The sequence below is a fragment of the Bombyx mori genome, chromosome 6 (assembly GCF_030269925.1).
Source record: "Bombyx mori chromosome 6, ASM3026992v2".
Lineage (NCBI taxonomy): Eukaryota > Metazoa > Arthropoda > Insecta > Lepidoptera > Bombycidae > Bombyx > Bombyx mori.
Genome location: NC_085112.1, coordinates 3,930,291 through 3,953,100, shown reverse-complemented (window position 1 = coordinate 3,953,100; position 22,810 = coordinate 3,930,291). Strand labels below are relative to the sequence as shown.

Sequence of the window (22,810 nt, the reverse complement as noted above, 5' to 3'; positions counted from 1 at the left end):
AGAGAACATTGATTTATTTGATATGTGTCTCATAAAACATACAATGTCAGATAACATTCTGATGCTATTTACCCATATTTGTATGTTGAAACGCTTTCGGTTCTGCTGTTTGGTTTTATGCCTTTGTTCCGACAATTTAAAAACAAACGGTACCTACGCCTGATCAAATAGAGCAAAATTTTAATCGAGACGCATTTTGGCACCGAAATATCGTCTAATATTAGAATAGTATGTTCACACTGATTCGTTTAATTTTGCTTAGCGATAGATTTAGTGTCGTGATAAATCGTCCAGCTCTCACTAAACGGTCGTTGATTCCGTCACATGTACTCGTTCCATTACGTACAATTGCTGAACGGATAGTGACAATCCGAATAAATAAGTCTGTTCATACAGCCAACGGGATTAATTAGCACTTGCACGTTAAGATTTCACTGAATTCTTTAACAGCGTGAAGAAGTTAATCAAACCACAAATAATTAAAAATCTTGGCGGCTGATCTTTAATTAATGATCGTTTCACGCAGATCAAACAGTCCACTATCATCTTGAAACTTTAGGCTTTTTCATTTAGGTATACAATAGTTGCGTGTCTATTATGATCTAGACAAGGCAGGTAAAAAATATCTTATCCACAATAACTTCCAAATCGGAACGTTTTTTAAAAAGATTGATTTCGAATTATTATCATATAATATACGAATGATAAAAGTTCCAAGTATTTGAATATAGCAGATTAGTTCTGTAATGATGTATTCCATGAAGTTCAAGAACCAAGATCGACCTCGATGTTTTGCAGAGATCCTCTATTGAAGTCTTTTGTTACACAGCAGGATATGTTGAACTGAGACCTTGCCGAGTTAATCCAAAACGTTGGCAAACAAATAATGTATTTTACCTTGGGTCGGTATCAAAATATGAACGGTGCGACACCACGTGTTCAATAAATTGAGGAAGCGCAAAAGATTTCTTCCCACCGATTAAAACTCATTTGTTGATTACAAAATCGTGATTTGTTTGTATGAGCGAAACGTGCGTTAAAGACATAAATTCGAGCACAGTTTTATGAAACATTTGTTCGATGTTGCATGTCGTAACTTGTTTACGAACTATATGAGGTACGAACAGATTGGAAACCAGCGGCAGAAATTACAGATTCGATTATTTGGAATGAAACGTTACGTGACGTGTAAATTGTGGCAAGTGCACTCAGTTCGGCGTTACGATGTGGTAGGTATTCGTTTCATGTTCGAATAGCTATTTTTATTCTCAATCGAAAACAACTGTTGTTAAAGAATCATCTCTATCTTCGAAGAGCTACCACTTCTGTACCGGATCTAATCTTATTAATTATATAATTAATAATCTACCAACTAAGTTATTGTCGTCAAAGTAGCATTAAAAGCTCTATAAAGTTTCATACAGATCTCTTTTAGCGCTTTGCAAAAAGCTCAGCGTGGGTCGGAGCTGCACCTACCTACTGCACTTCTAGTTTTACTGTGTCAAGAACAACGTCTGTCGCCCCCACTTCGCCGTTAGCAAGCCACCATTTGTCACCGGAATAATACACAAACTCTTACAAGTTACGACAATTGCTTCTTGTTCGGGTATAATGCAATCACGGCCTGGCTAACCCGCAAGACGTTGCGCTTTTTACAATATAACAATGTGGTTTTCAAGCTTCCTTATTTAGCAATCTGTCCTACTATTCTAAACAATAACAATTTTAAAACTCCACTTAGTAACTACGTGGCGATAAAATCTATTCCGACAAATACGTTGTTGTTTGAGGGATTTACAATTGTTGATTAGTCATTTATGAAATTTATCCAGTTAGTTTAAATCACGTATTACTGACTTAAAGATAATATAAAGATTACCGTTTAAGTAAGTGACCTTTCTGAAGTCCTTGGCACACAGCACTTGCGAAAGACGAAAATGAAAACATCGACATGAAAACAACCAGTAATAATTAATACTAGGTAAGTACCGCGACACTGTACATGATGAATAAATAATATAAATGTAATTGTTGTAGTGGTGGTTCATCAAGATTGGTTATTTATTGTTATAAAAATGTCTTAATTGTAATAGCTCAGAATGCCGTTATCGTTTCTAAATAAATTTTCTACTAACTGTGTTTAAGCCGAACCATAAGCTTTAAAACTTAAGCTGCCCTATTCAAAAACACGGTCTAAATAAATACTGGGATTATACATACAATACAAAGCCATATAACATTAAGCAGTTTTAACTAAAACACGTACTTTCAATGGTGCTAAAGTTAAAACTCCTACGCCCTAGTTTATTTACGAACTAACTTTAGCTCTGCTACTAATCTTAACATTCACTATTTTTTATTGGTAAACCAGTATACAACTCACTTGATGGTGAGTGGTCACCATTGCTAGTCAGCAACGCTAGGGGCACGACCAAGTCACTGCCTACTGCTGAAGACTCTCATCAAATCTCATTTGAAAGAGAGGATCATGGAAAAGCACTCGGTGAAAGTCGTGTAGGGGATTTTATTCCAAATGTGGATGGTATTCCAAATGTGGATGGTAGGAACGAAAAATATTTCCCGAAACAGAATGTGAATGCAGGTCCTCGTCTTATAGGTAGCATGGATGAACTCTACTTCGAATGTAATGGTAAATCGATCATGTGATCACCCAAAATAATCCCCCCACCACACTCGCCGTGGAACATACAGAACAAATTATGTATTTAGGTAAAAGTTATCGTCGTTTCAAATTACGCGTTAATTTGAGCTTGAAAATATTTTAGGACAAGGTTTCACACAACTTTAAAAGATTTTTAACTAAGAGTTAATCGTGGTTCTCACTAAAAAGAATAATTAGTCAAAGAAAAATTTGTGATACATTTTTGCTTACAAAAGAAGTCAACATTATTTATTTAATTTGAAGATAATATCATTATTTAGAGAAATCCAACGATGTCTGCCTATGCGAATATTTACAAAGTTTCGTTTATTATTTGGAGATATTAACAATCGTCCAATGGTCTATATATTATCCAATTACACAATGGTCTTTGGAGTAACTGATTCTAGAATGGGCTTAATTTTACAATAGTAAGACTCATTTAAGACCAGTACTAACGTTATTAATACCAGGAAGTTAAAACATAGATATGCCCCGCGACGAGTCATCATAATTAGCTCAGTAGTTTGCGTGATGCTCGAACGTACCAGTTTACAAAAGAAAAACCATCCCTAAAAGCCGTGATCGGGATATTTAATGGATGGACGGACTTTATTACAGTTTCATTATCGTAGAGGTTTGCAAATAAAAACATAACATTGTTCTAGTGTTTCTCAATCACAACATTCTCGTTGTGTATTGATTATTTTCATAAACAGTTTGATATAATGTGTAGTGGCAGCTGAATTAGACGAGTCGATCGGTTATAGTAATAACATTCACAACACATGCTTGTATTATGTGATGTTATTAACAATTAAAGTATCAATTTTACTGTTATTGGAACGAAATTAATCTTTTTGATGTCTCCAATCGGTACACGAAACTATGCAACTCATTCAAAGAGTTTTAATTCCACATTTATTTCAAAGGCTTTTGATTTTATAATATAATTTTTTGTGGCATTTTTAAACACGACCCGTTATGACACATTTAACCCTAATGAGGGTAATAGAAATATAATGCGTTTATTCCTTAGTATAATATCAATTGTTTGTGCTGACTGATAATGAACTAATTATTGGAAAGGTATAACCTATTTCTCTGGTAGGAAGTAGCGCACGTAGTTATCGAAAATCCTACCTATTTATGCCGAGAAACAATCCAGTATTCCAGTGAGAAATGACAGATTTTACACAAAGTAATTGAGATTAAGACCAAATGTTTCAAATCTTTAATATAAAATATTTAGTGTCCATTGACTACATTTGAGAGATTCTAGAAAGGATCCTCTTACCGCTAAGAATACTAGAATAATACATATTGAAAAATTGTGCAAGTAACTAATTACACATTAATTACGTTTGGAAATTCCTGTTCAATCGTAACGTGTACGTAATAAAGACGTGTCCTACAGCGCTAAACGTGCGTTACTATGGTCTCGATCCAATATCATGGTGAATCTAGAATAAAATCTTATTAAAACGTAAGCATCTATAAATGGCTGTAATAACAATTAAACCTTTGGAAGGCAAGCAATGCTGACATTATTTAAAGTACACAGATAGTACCAGACAAATGCAACTTGTCTCTAGGGAATGCAACGACAAAACTGGATTCTTTCGCAATGCTTGTTTCAAGCCACAGTACTAAGCACGTTGCATATTGAATTTGTACTATAAGCTTGAATACAAAGCAATCCTTGAGTGTAAATAAAAAAAAATTCAAACATCAATTGATAAACTTGAACTCAATTTCACGAAATAACTTTAATGTAAAATACAAACGTATGGATACAAACTAATTTATAACGCAAGGTCTCAACATTATTAACCGTTATCTGTTTTTTTTTTCACTAATATGTTTTGGCGGCCATTTTTTGTACGGTTAGCGCAACCGTCATCGTTTATTGTTGTAAAAACGATTTTTCGCAAGTGAAATTGGGTTAAAAATATAAATAACCATTAAATTATTTGAATCAATACGAATGTCAATGTAAGCAAACCAAATGGAGAAAAAAGTCAAGTGCGTTCCCACGAAGCGGCACATGTTCAAGGCTAGCGAGTTAATATGACGTTGCATTATGAAAAAAGTAACTCGTTTTTTAAGCAAGAAACCCTTTTCGAAGCAGTGTAAACCTATGAAAGGTAAAACAAATGGCGTATATATTATACTTAATATATTTTCATTCTTTAAAAGTAATCGGGAAGATGAATGGTGATGACCCCTTTAAATACCGTAGCCCATAGGCATCACGACGTGAATGCCGCTAAGCGTCCTTAGTCGTGAAGTCAAAGTCCCAATTGCATTGAATTTATTAACTCGAATACTACATTCATCGGCTGAAATTGAAATTCAACACTACTGGAAATGATTGAAAGTTTTGTTTTAGGAATTTGTATTTCGCTATCGATGCATTCAAGAAAAACACTAGTTTTTCTAATTAAGGTGAGCGTTTTTCACGTTGTAGTCTATGGGCTCTAGTGACCGTACTAGGTATATATGGTACCTTCACGGAAATATCTAACTCGATGTAACGAAAGTGACTATAACAATAAACAGTACAGTAGTTTATTTCGTCGGATCAGATATCTCCACCTGTTATCGTGAATGGTTCCATCCAATATATCGGGTATGATAATAAACTTTAATATTGCGAATTTAGACCAAAGAAATAAATTAAATTGTTTTTTGATAAACATAAAATTTGATTTAATAATCATCATAAAGACTCCGAAAGGTCTTTTATACCACCGAGCACAACCACCTGGATGACTTATGACCTCATCTCTTCTCAGGCTATAATTTGCAAATACAGTTATTCGAGCTTATTCGAATACAGTTACCGTGTTTTCAAACACACTATGTGTGTTAAGTCATGGTATCATTTTCATTAAAACAATATTTGCAAAACAATGTCAGTGTTTGAGAAAACAATAAAACTGTATTTTTGTACCATTATGTGCATACAATATTTCGCTTCCAATAAAACTAACATGCACATTAGTCACTAGTAGGTGTCCTAATTATGAAATATTATATTTATTAGGATTTTTTTTTGTCAGGACGAAATCGCCGGACTTCCGCCCTCCACTGGGGATGGACGGCGGGGCATGTCAGAGTCGAACTGACTAAAACCTCCTGTCGCTCAACAACCAACGTCCAAACCTCGCATGAGACAGAATTCATGAAAAAGCAAAGGGGGGAAAGTGAAGAGTTTAGTGCGGAGTACATCTCTCCCATCACCCTCCCCCTCGGGACGTCGGACCGGCGGTCGTCGGCGCCACGACCATCAGCCCTCTCGGTCGGCAGGCTATCCGAAGCCCGCCTAGATGGCGCCGGTTAGAGTGAGTTATCCTACGGAATACCCCGCTGGGCCAGAACCAGCGTGGGTTGAAGATAGCCGGCCTTCCATCACCCGAATGCTCTTGCGTAAAACGCGTGCAGAGCAGCTTGCACGTCGTCTTCTTAGGTCCCCCTTGCCGGTCCCATGACCCGCATGTGAGGGGGACCCGAAACACTTAAGAGGGCCAGGGCTTGGGCGAGATCCGCCTCCCTGGCCCCCGCTCGACGGCCGCGGAATTATGCGTCTTTCACGCGCCCCGCCGCCTCCTTCTGCGAGATGGTGCACTCGCAGAAGTCGAGTATCGCCCTCCACGACTCGTCGTCGCCGAGCATCGATGCCACAAACACCCGTCAACGAAAAGTCGTTTCCTATTTTTGCGACGAGGACACGGCGCCACCCCTGCCATGCGGGGCAGGCGACGAGCGTATTCTTTGCCGTGTCCAAGTCGCAACCACAATGGTGGCACTCTGCCGTCGGCTCGGCTCTGATCCGGTGCAGGAACTCACCGAAACAACCATGCCCAGTGAGCACCTGCGTGAGCCGGAAAGTGAGGCGTCCTGTCACGATTCACCCAATCCACAAGGACCGGGCGAACCGCCTCAACGGTCCTACGACCAGCCAAAGATATTTATTAGGATAACCTATTATTAACTAATTATATGTAAGTAGTATTTTTTATATAAAAAAATAACCTTTGAGTTTGACTAAGGTTTACTTTTAGTTATTAAATTATTTAAAATTTCAAGTATAATTGATTTCTCTTCCAATTTATGTAATAAAACATTACATTTATATTTTATGTCATAGGTATTTCCCCATTTAATATTATATAAGGAAGCCTATTCAAAACTAAATGGACAATGTATTGGAAACTACAGCAATTACAACAAACATTTATGTTGATAGATAATGTAATTAGGACAATATATAAAAACTAGTATATTTATATATATATACATATACCTACTTTTTTTTCTACTACCTATGCTGATAGCGCTTAGAGGCTATTTCACCTTTATCCTAACATGTAGGTGAGCTCTCGGGGCTCAAACCGGACGTGTTGCTAGCACTGGTCCTAGCAAGAGCAGTACTTTGCAGAATCTACCACCGGATCGAAAACGCGACCTACTGAGAAAATCCGACGAGAAACTCAGTGGGCTACGTTAAGGGGGCTATGGGTTAAGTATTTACTGAAAATTATGTCATTGTTGGCATTGGGTGAGCGTATATTACATTTAAAGTCGTCGTGGCCTAAAGGAAAGACGCGCCCGGTGCATTCATATCAAGCGATGCGACTTTTCTAATTAAATACGTACTTTTACGATTGACTTCCACTGTGAAGGAATAACATTAATTAATAAAAATCTAACTCGCAAAAATTATGATTTGCTTACTGTTGGTAGGACATCCTGTGAGTCCGCACTGGTAACTACCCTATCCATTTACCATGACCCCGCCTATTTATGTTGTGTAGCAGTAATTCGATTCGGTTTGATGGGTTATCCTGTAATAACTGAGACTATAACTCATGTCTCAAGGTCGGTGGCGGTATTTACGTTGTTGCCGTCTATAGGGTACGGTAATCACTTAAGACCAAGTGGGGCGCCAGCTCCGTCCATTCTTCTGAGGCATAGAAAAAAGAAAAAATTCTCAAAAACACGCTCTATGACCTTGCCGCACTCTTTTCACCTATCAGACCTTTCGTTTCGGCGGTCAAATCAGTGCCGTCAGTTGTTAGAGTAGAAACCATTAAAAATATTGATGCCCTCGCAAATCTCGAAATACTATAACTGCATTCATGGGTATTATTGTAAAAAATAAGATTTTTATCCGCCAGCGCCATCTAGTATCATACATTCAAAATCATTGGCAGCTGTCTCACAGAAGTCCACGAAAGGCCAATAGATGGCGTTTAACTCAATTTGAATGTTTCATTAGGCGATTTAATTTTCTTGAATGGTTTCAATATGATAAAATAATGTCTATTTAGCTTACCTGTCACGATCTCTGCTACGGCTGCGTTTCCTGTAGGTTCCCTCTGCTGATCCATCATCAAGACGACGACGTTTTGCTTCATAGGATCTTGATCTGGATTGTGAATGTGAAGAATAATGCTTCCTACGTGTGCGGGGCATCTGTAGATAGAAGAATATAATAAATAGAATGATGAAAATGAAAAACTAAAACCCTGTTTTGCAAGCATTGTTAGCATTTATATTTGAATATAACATATAATATAGAAATTCCATGGTAATTGAATTATATAATATTGCTGAAAAAGCTTCAACCTATTCAAGGAACGGTTGTTGCGGGGCAAAAGCTCAAGATTACTCAAAATAGTAACATTGCTTGGAATTGGATAAATGAGGAAATGTAACAATGCACCATAGATTTGCTTTTGCTTTTTGGACATTTATATTGTTGTAAGTCAAAACATAACTAACAACAAATATGACATCCAATTAAAAACATTATTAAAATTCAATGAATAATTTTTTGTGTTTTTGCATAGAAATTAAAAACATGAAGTTTAAAATGTCATGTTCAGTACATTATTTTTAATCCAATCAGCATTGACTAAAGCATTCAAGGTCAAAGAATGGAAACATTAATACAGCTGTGTTATTTAATCAATACAAATTTTTACCCCATATTTGGTATACCACAAATTTATTATTGTTAAATGAAACTTGAATATGATGGTTCAGATGAACAATTTAAGAAGTAATTTCCAATTTTTAATCCACCATTTACTAGTCTATAAAAAGGTTTGGTCATGAAATGTATTGATTCTTGATTGTATTGGTCATGAAAAGTATCATTCAGATTTTTATAATTTTTTTTAAATTACCATGTAAATCAGTCTTTCCCAAAGTAAGCGATAACGCCCCCTTGTGGGCGCTGCAGGCCTAAAGGGGGGCGGTCAGAGACCCAGAAAAAGAATGGGGACGTTGTCTATAGAGGCTTGGGAGGTGATTTATAATGTCATTCAGGAGGACCTTTACTCTTAACTGAGCTCTCACTATAGTGGTTTTTCAGTAGATGAAAAATGGGGGTGCTAAAAATGAATTTATTCTCAAAGTGGGCAGTGACAAAATAAGTTTGGGAACCCCTGATGTAAATTAACTTTTTAACAAAATTTTGATGACTATTTAATAACTAAAAATATGAACTGAAATACTGTTTGACGAAAATTATAATTAATACAAAATAATGATAGATGAATAAATTTCAGTAGTATTCTTCTTATGTCTTTAGATGTCCTTTTTAGATTTTCTTGACATAATATATTCAGAGTTTATTTGTTATAATGAAACGCATTTGTTATGCAATAAGCAAGCCATTCCATATAGTTCATGCTGAAAAATATGACTGTCAAAAATATTGTTTTCAACAAAATCTTATGATCCAATTTTCTGTCTGTGTTTAAATAGCATTGTTACTTTTAGGCTAATGTGTATAGACAAGAATAAAGCTAATAGTGATGAAACTATATAGAAAATAGATACATATCTTATTTGTTACTATGTAGATGTATACTAAAGGGCATTAATATGGTATATTTGTAAAATTGGAACTTGACCTATAAAATAAAACACTTAAGTAATCAACCATACAAGAGTAGATGATAACTTAATGTCAGTAAGAAATAAATGATCTTGTGTGTGGAAACTTATGTTTTATTTTCTAAAAAAACCTGGCCAAGATTTACTATACTTCCTGTTCTCAAAGAAATTAAATTTTAAAGAGATCTTTGTTCATTAACCTTATTATTTTCAATAACAAATCTTGTATCTAATAAAATGTTTTTGACAGTCACATTATAAGGAAAGTACAAGATGTACCTCCACTTACCATTAACAAGGATATCAAAACTCGTATCCAAGCAGTTTAAGCTGAAAAACATAAATCTTTTAGACCATTGACAAAACTAGTCAAGGGTTCATGAGAGTGCAAACCAACATGCAGTATTGCAATTTCATAGTACTATTTTTAAAACACTAATTCATCAATTTAGTGATGCATTTATGGCCATTTCATAAGATTGCATTTGAAATAAATGAAATAAAATTTTATCTGCTTTGTGAATATTATATGAACCAAATAAGAAATGTGTGGTAACTTAATATGGTAGCGTTGATGTGGCATGCAAGCTGCGTCGTCTCCATGCCTGTTTCTAGCATGTTCAATTTATCTATTGAACATCAAGTTTCTAAGTAGAGAAATGCAAAATATACCAGTTTAATGTTTGAAGACAATCGATTCTTTTTAATTTGAATTCAGCACTAAACAATAAACTTAAATGTTGTTGAAATTATCGTCACTCTTATCAGTTAGTGTGGCTTCAAATAAACGATGTTTTTAACTAATAATTGCGATTCATGTGGCCAATGCATCAAATGTCATAAGTTATTTACATGAGGACGCCATGTTGGTTTCTCCGTGACTCCAGTGGAGCCCTAGGCACTGATGTGACATTTATGTTGACTAAAGTTTTAACTTACCCTGATTTCACGTAAATGTTTTAATTTACACCAAAGTAGTTGAGTAAAATTTGTTAAACAATTCCAAGTTCGTGATGCTGAACCTTGAAGTATACTTCGTCGCAGTAAAGGGCCGAACATCGATCCGAAACCGAGACAAGCGGGTTGGATCGTTGATCGCTGTTTTTGACAGATAGCAATGGCGTCAACATACGTATTTCAAATTATAGTGTATCAAAATCAAAGTGGCTGTTATAAATGATTGAATAATATTCTTAACTTAAAAAAATTACAAAATGGTTCAAAAATAAATTCTGCTTCTTAAAAAAAAACTGGGTGATTAAGATTTACCCTTTAAAAAGTTTAGTTATACAGTAATTCAGAATCACAGTATGGTGGTTTTTTTAAGGGATTTTATGACCTGGTAACTAAGACCTTTAAGTCATGTATTATTTTATGTTATGAAAAATTATAATATGGAGTGAAATTAAATGAGATTATATGGGATGAAATATAATCTCAAAATGGTGGTCATTTACTGAGATTTTTTCAGTGGACCTTTTGGATGATGCCGAGAAGCTACGTGCAGCGGCATTGTTTATTTTCCCACATTTGTGCATTTTGGCAGATATTAAACAGTTAATAAACTACTGTTATTACACATTTAAACCTGAAGAAATACTAAATAGATAATATAATCACATAACTTCACTCCTCGCATTCCCGCCAAAAGTCCAGTCTGTTGGTATTTTTTAAGGGTTTTTTTGACCTGGTAGCTAAGACCTTTAAGTCAAGTCTTAATTTATATTCGTTTATATGAAAAATGATAATATGAAGTAAAATGAAATGAAATGAAGATGATTAATTTGAAGCAATCAACTGAGATAAATTTAAATCTCAGTAAAATGGTGGTCATTTACTAAGATTTTTTCAGTGAACTTTTTGGAGGATCCCGAGAAGTTACGTCCAGCGGCTTTGTTTCATTTTCCCACATTTGTGCACTTTCACAGATGTTAAACAGTTAATAAACCACCATTATTACACATTTAAACCGGAAGAAAAACTAAATAGACAAAATAAAATAAATCACACAACTTCACTCCTCGCGTTCCCGCCTATAAGTCCAGATAGATTCTTCATACGATATCTCATAGATAAAAAATTTTGAGACCTGACGTTTCCAATCTGTCTTGTTGACATCTTTAATAGCGATGACATTTTATATTCATTAAAACATAAGTTTAAGGAATATTAAAAAGAAATTCAATCGTTTTTAATTAGCAAAAATTTTCTGTAAAAAAGTTTAAATCACAAATCATATTCTTCAGTCAATGCCAATCACCATTTCATTTAAAAAAGTTCATTTAATTCCACTGTATTTCTTAATCAAAAAAAGTTTTTTTTTGAGATTCAATAATTAAATATATAATAAGCTCAATGCTGGCAACATTGGCATCGCGATAAGTGCATTACCATAATGTAAAAAATATAAGAAAAAAAATTGGAGTTACCTTAATCACAGGTGGGCCGAAGCCTTGGAGAGCAAAGGCGAGGCTCTTACTGTGGTCCTTGGTCTGGCATAGGGCACTTCTGTCGAAGCTACTATCTTACGGATTCCCCGAGGGGCTCTGCAGGTGGATCGCTAGCTTTTTGGATGGTCGGAGCATCACTGTCGTTATAGACGGTTGTTGCTCCGATACCACGACCATTAACGCTGGCGTTCAACAGGGTTCGGTGCTCTCCCCCACGGTTTTCATCCTGTATATCAAGGACATGCTATCCATTGATGGCATGCATTGCTATGCGGATGACAATACGGGGATGCGCGATATATCGGCCATCAGAGTCTTTCTCGGATCGTGGTACAGGAGAGACGATCTAAGCTTGTGTCTGAAGTGGAGAGCTCTCTGGAGCGAGTCTCCGAGTGGGTTGAATTGAACTAGGTTCACAGGTTAAAGGCACAAGTTTGCGCGTTCACTGCGAAAAAGTACCCCTTTGCCATGGTGCCGCAATTCCAAGGAGTTACCCTGCAACCTTCCAAGAGTAATGGTATACTTGGGGTAGACATTTCGAGCGATGTCCAATTTGGAGGGCAAAGCCAAGTTGGCCTCAAAAATGCCGGGAGTCCTCAACAGAGCGAAGCGGTACTTCACGCCTGGACAAAGACATTTGCTTTACAAAGCACAGGTCCAGCCTCGCGTGGAGTACTGTTCCCATCTCTGGGCCGGGGCTCCCAAATACCAGCTACTTCCATTTGACTTCATACAGAAGAGAGCCGTTTGGACTGTCGATAATCCCATTCTCACGGATCGGTTGGAACCTCTGGGTCTGCGAAAGGACTTCGGTTCTCTTTGTATTTTGTACCGTATCTTTCATGGGGAGTGCTCTGAGGAATTTTTTGAGATGATACCATCATCTCGTATTTACCATCGCACCGCCCGCCACCGGAGTAGAGTCCGTCCATACTACCTGAAGCCACTGCGTTCATCCATGGTGCGTTTCCAGAGATCATTTTTGCCACGTACCATCCGACTTTGGAATGAGCTCCCCTTCACGGTGTTTCCTGAGCGCTTTGACATGTCCTTCTTGAAACGAGGCTTGTGCGGTAGGCAGTGGCTTGACTCTACCCCTGGCATTGCTGACGTACATGAGCGACGGTAACCACTTTTTTTTTTTTTTTTTTGGTCAGGAGGAAATCGCCGGACTTCCGCCCTCCCCTGGGGATGGAAGGCGGGGCATGTCGGAGTCGAACTGACTAAAACCTCCTGTCGCTCAACAACCCGCGTCCGAACCTCGCATGAGACAGAACCCATGAAAAGGCAAAGGGGGGAAAGTGAAGCGTTTAGTGCGGAGCACATCTCTCCCATCACCCTCCCCCTCGAGACGCCGGACCGGCGGTCGTCGGCGCCACGACCACCAGCCCTCTCGGTCGGCAGGCTATCCAGAGCCCGCCTAGATGGCGCCGGTTAGAATGGTCTATCCTACGGAATACCCCGCTGGGTCAGAACCAGCGTGGGTCGAGGATAGCCGGCCTTCCATCACCCGGATGCTCTTGCGTAAAACGCGTGCAGAGCAGCTTGCACGTCGTCTTCTTAGGCCCCCTTCGCCTGTCCCCAGACCGACATATGAAGGGGACCCGAAACACTTAGAGGGCCAGGGCTTGGGCGAGATCCGCCTCCCTGGCCCCCGCTCGACGGCGGCGGGCCTGTGCGTCTCTCACGCGCCCCGCCGCCTCCTTCTGCGAGATGGTGCACTCGCAGAAGTCGAGCATCGCCTTCCACGACTCGTCGTCGCCGAGCATCGATGCCACAACACTCGGCAACGACAAGTCGTTTCCTATTTTTGCGACGAGGACACGGCGCCACCCCTCCCATGCGGGGCAGGCGACGAGCGTGTGCTCCGCCGTGTCCAAGCCGCAACCACAATGGTGGCACTCTGCCGTCGGCTCGGCTCCGATCCGGTGCAGGAACTCACCGAAGCAACCATGCCCAGTGAGCACCTGCGTGAGCCGGAAAGTGAGGCGTCCTCTGTCACGATTCACCCAATCCACAAGGACCGGGCGAATCGCCTCGACGGTCCTACGACCAGCCGAAGGATCGGCCAGCCGTCTGGACCATGCCTCCAGCACGGACCGCCGAGATTGGGCCCTTCGCGCTCTGACCACACTGGGGCTGGGACGTGCCACGCCCCGGATACGAAGGTCAGCCCGCCACTGATAGTCAGCAGCGAGCGCCTCCGCCTCCAGGACCCAAGGCGGCGTCCCAGCCAGTACACACGCCGCCTCGAAAGAGATGGTGCGATAACCACGGATGACCCTGACCGCGATAGTGCGTTGCGGCCGTTGCAGCAGCTTCGCTACCCCCACGGCCAGGGACGGTAACCACTTAGCATCAAGTCGGTCGTATGCTCGTCTGCCTGCTTAGGCAATAATAATAAGAAATGTTTTATTTGTTAATTTATTGTTTCTTCTGGTTGAGACATGTAACAATGGACTGTTGTTGTTGCATACGTGTTGGAAAATGAAATAAAGTTACTGGATGTGGCTTCACAGCTTCCCGTTAAAAGCCTACTGAAGTCTAAGTACGCTACCATCATTTTACAGGGACATTATATAATAATGTTTTATCGCGTTTCTTTGCACTTCGTTCAATTTGATCCCAATCTATTACAATTTCAAGTAAATCAACATTTTACTCTCCTACAATTTTCATTGAAAACATTTACAGTCAAACCTGGATAAGCGAGAGTTCAAGGGAGCACAATCTCATTCTCGCTTATAGAGGTTTCTCACTAACCCGAGTTTCTCGCTAATGCTCCCTCTGAATTTCAATTCGCGATTTTCCGCATTCAAATGCATTCACTATTTTAAGTTTATGACTTTAATGACAGTACTTTAATTTTCCGTTTTTACATGATGCAGAACAGAACTTTCCTTCGCAATTGATTAACGATAAACTGAGTAAGTCCGACAAACAGGACGGTACACAGGCACACGTGTCCATTCGAAAATAATGCGATAAAAGAATACGATAAAATAACAACGTTATTTAGTTCCACGAAATAGAATAGGTTCAATATTCACGAGAAAACAATACAAAAACAATGATAAGAAGTTCAACGAAAGTTAAAAATGAGTCATAAAATAGCAGATGTTAAATTTGTAATTTGTTTTGTCATTTGTTCCTCCTAAATAACATAAATAAAGCTCGGCTGTCGCTTATAGAGATATAGATAGGTAGCAGTCTCACTTACGGAGGTCCATGAGGAAAAAACGACTCTCTCTTACAGAGGTTTCTGTTTCTCGCTAATAGAGGTTTTGGGAGCTTAAAATGACGGGTCCTTGCTATTACTCTCACTTATAGAGTTTTCTTACTTATCCAGTTCTCACTTACCCAGGTTTGACTGTATTTTAAATTGTATAAACGCGACTTACACTAATGGCATCGCTTGGAGCCAATGGCCATGTTGAAAAAAAGAACTAGAAGAACTTAAGCCGTCGTGGCCTAACGGATAAGACGTCCGGTGCATTCGTGTTGAGCGATGCACCGGTGTTCGAATCCCGCAGGCGGGTACCAATTTTTCTAATGAAATACGTAGTCAACAAATGTTCACGATTGATTTCCACGGTGAAGGAATAACATCGTGTAATAAAAATGAAACCTGCAAAATTATAATTTGCGTAATTACTGGTGGTAGGACCTCTTGTGAGTCCGCACGGGTAGGTACCACCACCCTGCCTATTTCTGCCGTGAAGCAGTAATGCGTTTCGGTTTGAAGGGTGGGGCAGCCGTTGTAACTATAATTGAGACCTTAGAACTTATATCTCAAGGTGGGTGGCGCATTTACGTTGTAGATGTCTATGGGCTCCAGTAACCACTTAACACCAGGTGGGCTGTGAGCTCGTCCACTCATCTAAGCAATAAAAAAATAAAAAGCCGTCTAGTATTAATTGAAATTAGAAAACGTAAAGAAAAATGTTGGTATTTGTTAAATTATTTTTAGGCTCATTTAAGTATAACGATCCAGCAACACGATAGCCATAGTTATAGAGCTTAGTTAACCATTTTTCTGGAGATTATTTTTGATATAATTTGAAGAATATCAAAATCGTTTTGTAAATTTAATCGACACGACTACGAGAGAATTAATTCGTATTCCTTCACCGTGGAAGTCAATCGTGAACATTTGTTGAGTACGAATTTAATTAGAAAAATAGGTATCCACGTGGGATTCGAATACAGGTGCATCGCTCAACACGAATGCACCGGACGTCTTACCCTTAGGCCACGACGACTTCAATATGTATTACAAGATAGATAAATATCTCAAAATTATAAAACTGTTGTAGATTTATGATATAGGATATATGTTTAAGGGTTACGATTCGTCACGGTGAAGGGTGATGAAAGGCAACGCTCGACTTTTGGTGAGTCTTACATTTCCCGGGAGTGCCTGCGGTGCAGAAGGACTGATCTTTCACCGACATGTCACGGTTCTTGTGAGGAGGACTTTCACTTTCCATATCAGTGCTTAGTGTACTTTTTATATCGGTTTAAGGACTGGTAAAAACAATGATTTTCTCGGCAGGCCATGGCGCTTATTTATATAAGCCAGTGTTAGATGACCCCCTCTAATTTTATACTCTGTCTTGACCCCCTAGTCGCGAGGGCCAGTGACGGAGGGGTTTTTGCCACAGACCCGACTTTGACTACTCAAACTCTCAGTTGAAAACGCTGATTTTAATAAATATTATTCTAGTCTCACTATCGATTAATAGTAAGTATCTATGCAAAATAAATAGTTAACTGCATTATTTCTTAAAGCTCATTCATAACAGATAATATTAGTAATCACGTGTCTTTTGAAATTAATCCTTAAAATGCTAAAATCCTTATGAATTAAGATATAAATATTTTTGGTACACGAATTAGTCGCACACCAATAATATTAGCTACCACAATGCAAGATTATTGAAAATATCGTCTTCACAAAAAGGGCTAGAGGAAATATAATGTCCTGGCGGGAATCAGCTGATTGGGTTTGCGCAGTGCGCAAAATCGTAAGGGGCAGGGGTGCGAGGCGCGCTACGGTGCCGTGTGGTAGCGCCCGCCCGGCCAGTCGCGCGCTTCCGCGGCCGCAACCACGCGCCGACCCGCTCCCGGCCTCGCCGCGACCGCCACTACATCCGGCTTCACAGAACACCATTAAACTAAGAACAATAAACCTTATCCATGATCTTTCAAAAGCTGCTACCGTGATTTTATTACCAATTAAAAGCATTGCTTTGCATGGTTATGCGGGAAGGTGATTCTACGAACTGGACCACGCCGCAGCATCCCCTTGTTCAGCGTCGTAAACTTATCGACGTTGCTAGGTTATGAGAGCAAGGTTTATCTGAATCTTTTACTAAAATGTACGATATGTCAATTCAAGAAATAAACGGTAAGGGCCCTAAGAAGAGAAAAAAGTCGTTAGAACGACATAGCGATGATCTGGAGAAGGATCGGTCAAACCTAAACATCAAAGACTTTCATGAGAATGATGATAAAAGGAATGAAACTAAAGAAAGGGACACTGGAACCAGCTGCGGTGTAGAGTTATTGCACTGGCGGGACATGCCGCAACACCTTCAGTTCAACCCGTATGTTCTTACTGGCTATCGACCACTACAAGGCTGGACAGACTGCATTCGAAGCCTCTTCTATTTCCACAACGAGACTATCAACATACTTACTCATGGTAATTTTATTAGTTATGTATCCAAAGATCCGCTCGTTATTGAAACAAAACGAAGGTGGGGCATGTCTGTCTTATTTGTTAAGGGCTGGGAAAACACTTGCCCAAAACTTTCGTCCCTTGGTATCTTATGTTTCAAAACGGGTATAAAATATATTGTAATAAATGCAATAATTACACTCATTTGAAGTCAAAGGTAAACATAACAAGATTCCGGACCACAAATATACTTACAAACTTATTTGTGTTAAACAACTTACATAATTATGTATTTTGGATTTACATTTCACTGTGTTGTTTATTTTACCTTATAAAAGAGTGTATTTTGGGGTTCTTTATGAGTCTTTGGCGATGGGAAACGGTTTGGCTATGCCCCTGGCGTTACTGATGATGATGAGAGACAGTAACTTACGTTCGGGAAAATTTGTAAGTTAGTCCGTTACCGACGATATTTAAAAAAAAATGAAACTAAAATTACCAGTAACTAATTCAATACTAATTGATAACATTTTCTTCAAAAATAATAATGATGCGTTGTATAATATAATAATATATACGTCACAACTCGAACATGCTCCAACATTTTGAAGGGTCTTTCTTAGTTTGTTCTTGAAAACAGCATATTCATAATATTAGGTCTTTACTTACCAAACTATTTAGTATACATAAAGTTAGAATCATCTTTTGATACATCTCTGCCAGCGTAATTGTTCAATACCCTTCTTAAAGAAGTCGGGTGTACGGTAGCCAATAAACTCTTCAAAGGCATTTTGTACTACCCCTCAGGTATTGAATTTTTGCCAAGAAGTTGTCTCGTCTTAGGAGAATGTAGAAGTTTGTCGGAGCAAGATCTGGTTAGTACGGTACATGGCGCAAAACTTCCAACCCTAACTCGTGTAGCGGTCCTGTAGGAACAGCGGAGACGAGCGATTAACTAAGGCTGACCGGAGATTCGGGAACTTCTCCATCTTTGTATCCAGCTCCTCACAGTACACATTTGCAGTGAACCTGGAGTCATTTGTTAAAAATCAGAATGAGTTATGCCATAAATCACCAAACGTAGACCCTTTAGACGTAATTTTTTCGTTTGGGACTTTGCCCAGGTGCTGAACCAGAGTCTTACCAATATGATATAACCGCTTATGATTATAAAGATAAATCCATTTTTAATCGCAATTCGCAAGTGACAATGCGGCTTAAAATCCTCATCTGATCCTCAAAGTTTCCATTACCATTCCAATTTAATGTAAATTAAACAATGTTATTTTGATGCTAACGTTGATAGCTGCTGCTTACTCAGCGGTAGACTGAGCATCGTCAGTTTCCACTATCGCCTTTAATTCACCGTTGTTGACTTTAGTATTCGGGCGACTACGGGATTCAGTTTTTGAATCAAAATTACCATGTCGGTAACGTTAAAACCAATAACGAGTCGTGCGTTCATTTTTAGTGTTCACTCAGTAAATGCCAATAATGCTGTGAGCCGTTTAAGCGGTATTGCTACCGCGACGGAACTCTTATTCCATAATTACTCGTTTATTTTTATCGTATTTTGATGAAAAAGATATGTAGTGAAAGCAGAACACTAATCAATACACAAAATATGACTGAATCTAAAAGCATAATTCCATATTTTTCAAATAAAATTCATTTGAATAAAAAAAATATTGCCAGCCATATATAATTTTCGTTTTAAATGGTCAGTATTGTAAACGACCCATTAATAAATTGTAGTAACATAGCTGTTACAGATTTCTCATTTCCAAAGTGTTAGTTGCTTTACTACGAGGAAAGTAGGTTCAGTGTAGCTTACACTTTGAGCTTTCCCGAACAGTTGTAAAAAAAAATATTTTTTGATAATCGACATTAGACTTTGAGCTTTCCCGAACAGTTGTAAAAAAAAATATTTTTTGATAATCGACAATGAGCTTAAGAATTCGCGACATCCGCATATTTATTGCATGACCCATCTGGTGACCGTGGTATGTCCTGCATGTAGTCAAGTCAACTATGTCAAGAAACGTATCCACCAGCTCATTAAATCGTAATTTCGATCATTTGAGAAATGCGATCAGAATATTTAATCGTTAATTATAGAAATCAAAAATGTTTTGAAATTTATTTGGGTTGAAACGGTATTCCATATAATATGGAATTTGAAATGAATAAAACGAATAGTTCTTGCACGTGCCGAAATAACTAAAATAAGTTTTTGGGAGCAAATGCTTGCTGGAAGGTACACGGTACATTTTTCAAATTGTACCACCGTACGTTCTAAGGTCTTTTGTCTTTTGATAAACTTTGATGGAATTCGGTACACATTTTTCACAAAAAACGTAACACTAGTTTGTTGATAACACTCCCTCTGAGGTATGATTTACGTAAATTATTGACCTTGACGTTTTCAAACAACTCTTAAGGCATCTTCAGAGCTTCAGAGCGCTTACATTAAAATTTTGACTCTCTGTTTGTTATAGTTCTCTTTATGTTTGTACAATTTTTCGGCCGTATGCTGTAAATTTTACAAAATACTACAAACACAGGTCTTTCAATCGTGTTTTGAAGACTCTTAAAAATTATTCACTGCCACTCTGGTTTTTTACATCCCATTTCATAATTAAATGTGAATATATAAATGTAACTTAGTTTTCTTATTGCTGAGGGTGAAATGGTACCAACTGACGAATTATTGTGCACCATTGGTGCCTGTTTACTGTTATATGTGTTTAATGCATTACGGGACCTCTCTCTCCGATCTTGTCTTTTGATCATGTGCTTCTATAGGTTGTCAGTCTTTTTCCTGGAAAGATGACCAAAATATTAGAGATAAATTGCCTACAATTTCGCCTGAGTATTCAGTTCTCACAAGATTTTTTTTTATTGCTTCGATGGGTGGACGAACTCACAGCTCACCTAGTGTTAAGTGGTTACTGGAGCCCATAGACATTTACAACGTAAATGCTGCCACCCACCATGACATATGAGTTCTAAGGTTTCAGTCTAGTTACAACGGCGGTCCCGCCCTTTACACCAAAACGCATTACTGCTTCACGGCAGAAATAGGCAGGGTGGTGTTACCAACCCGTGCGGACTCACAAAAGGTTCTATCACCAGTGTTTCGTACATTGGCAAAATCTATCATTCAAGGAATGTTTATAATTTTTTTCCAGCACAGCATCTCAAAGCGTAAGTACATTTTCGGTCGGCTTTCTTAATGACCAAGCCTTAACCCCGTAAGAATTTTCGAAGAACACAAGTGTGCATACAAATAAGCGATGCGTGAGATGTTTCCTCTTTTTTATATACGTTCTGTAAAAGTATTTGTCAGTATTAGGAAAAAATCGCAGGATTTTCGCTTAGAACTGACACTTCGCTCCATTACTCTTCACAATCCACGGTCGACCCCAGAATCTGACAAAACTGAGACTGGTGATCGTCAATGGTGGCCTGTCGGTCTGCGGATGTCATGAAGATAAGCCAAAGTGCTAAGCAAAAGTCAAATACTTAAAGTCAATAGCAAATTTTAATTCAGAATAAAGGAGAAAAGAAGATAAGTCATTCCAAGACTCAATTTGGAAAGGCGTTTCAAAACATTTTGCAAATAATTTTGTGGCGGGTAACCATCATACAACATAAGATATTTGACAGATGCCTGAATCTCCCTTATGACATTTTCAAGATAAGCTTGCATATATACGAGTTCCGTACAACAACATTCGGACCGTCGGTCTACCAAGTAATATCAATTTTTTTCAACCCTTTGTCGTATACCTCTACAATTTTAATTCTTTCTGGAAACAAAATTTCATGCGAAAGGAACTTCTAAAAATAAGTGATATATTTACAATAAAAACCGATCATTAATGTTAATGTGTATTCCATTAATACCGAAGACATCCACTCGGTTTGTGGGTTGTAATTATCAGTGATACTGATAATCAGTATTCGACGGCATGGCGTGTCAATAAGCTATGAAGGCCACCCATAGAGCGAGCCGTATGCCCTTAACATAATAATGGTTCAGTCGAAACAAAATTACTTGAACTTTCTCTAAGAATCACTTAGGTGACACGGTTTTGTTGTGATCGACGGTGTTTAAAAATCGGTGCACCCAACATTGAATTAGAAGAAGACTATAAACAAGGCAATGGCAACTCCTATTTAATAAAACAATGTAGAGCTAATAATATTTCGATTCCGATACCTTAAAGTAATACATTTTTATGTATTTAGGCTATACCCTCATTTCGGAGCCGAAAAATATCACAACGTGATTATTGCTACCCACCTTGAGATATGGGGTCGAAATCTCAGTTGTGTTTATTGTGTAACGGCTATTGCGTCTGAAATTGGCAGGATGATGACCTACAAACGACGTACGAACGGAAAATAGGACGCACTGTAAGTTGGCACGTTTGGTTGTATCTTAAGCCGGAATACATCGCTTGCTTGCTTATAGGTAAAATTGGTGACTATCCGTGCGTGATTTCAATATGCAAAACAGTACTTTAGATCGTAAAAAGGTTTTGTTTTAATTAAGGGATTAAGTAAAGTTATTGGTAATACGAATGAATGAAAATAAGTAATAGCCGTCAGCAGTTCCGTTGTTACGGAAACCTAAAAAATATAATTTTAAAACTGCTCAATTGTTCGAGATGATACCATCATCTCGTTTTTACCATCGCACCGCCCGCCACCAGAGTAGAGTTCATCCATACTACCTGGAGCCACCGCAGTCATCCACAGTGCATTTCCAGAGATCTTTTTAGCCACGTACCATCCAGCTTTGGAATGCATTTCCAGAGATCTTTTTAGCCACGTACCATCCAGCTTTGGAATGAACTCCCCTCCACGGTGTTTCCCGAGCGCTATGACATGTCCTTCTTCAAACGTGGCTTGTGGAGAGTATTAAGCGGTAGGAAGAGGCTTGGTTATGCCCATTGCTGAAGTATAGGTATATAGGTGACGGTAATCACTCACCATCAGGTGGGCCGTATGGTCATCTGCCTATTTAGGGCTATAAAATGTTAAATCCTATCTGAAAAAAAACATCATCATAATGATTCATAACTGCATATAAAT

At 38.5% G+C, this 22,810-nt stretch overlaps 2 protein-coding genes across 7 annotated transcripts in view; one reads left to right on the top strand and one right to left on the bottom strand.

Annotated features, from left to right (window-relative positions):
* The window catches only part of LOC101737313 (serine/threonine-protein kinase Doa), a 53,797-nt gene extending 42,736 nt beyond the window's left edge, over window positions 1-11,061 (bottom strand). For 3 of the 6 annotated variants that reach the window (XM_062668979.1, XM_062668980.1, XM_012694165.4), the window contains exons 1-3: window positions 10,514-11,061; window positions 9,864-9,904; window positions 8,004-8,143 (exon numbers count right to left, since the gene is read on the bottom strand). In XM_062668979.1, coding sequence (XP_062524963.1) covers window positions 8,004-8,143; window positions 9,864-9,866 — 143 coding nt within the window. In that variant the 5' untranslated portion in view covers window positions 9,867-9,904; window positions 10,514-11,061. The remainder of the gene's footprint in view (window positions 1-8,003; window positions 8,144-9,863; window positions 9,905-10,513) is intronic. The other 3 variants (XM_062668977.1, XM_062668978.1, XM_012694164.4) reach the window with 1 other exon arrangement.
* Window positions 11,062-17,108: 6,047 nt separating this feature from the next.
* Window positions 17,109-22,810, top strand: part of LOC101738719 (progestin and adipoQ receptor family member 4) — a 56,691-nt gene continuing 50,989 nt past the window's right edge. Inside the window, exon 1 of the mRNA XM_021350855.3 lies at window positions 17,109-17,731. Within this exon, the coding sequence (XP_021206530.1) occupies window positions 17,404-17,731 (328 nt within the window). The 5' untranslated portion in view covers window positions 17,109-17,403. The remainder of the gene's footprint in view (window positions 17,732-22,810) is intronic.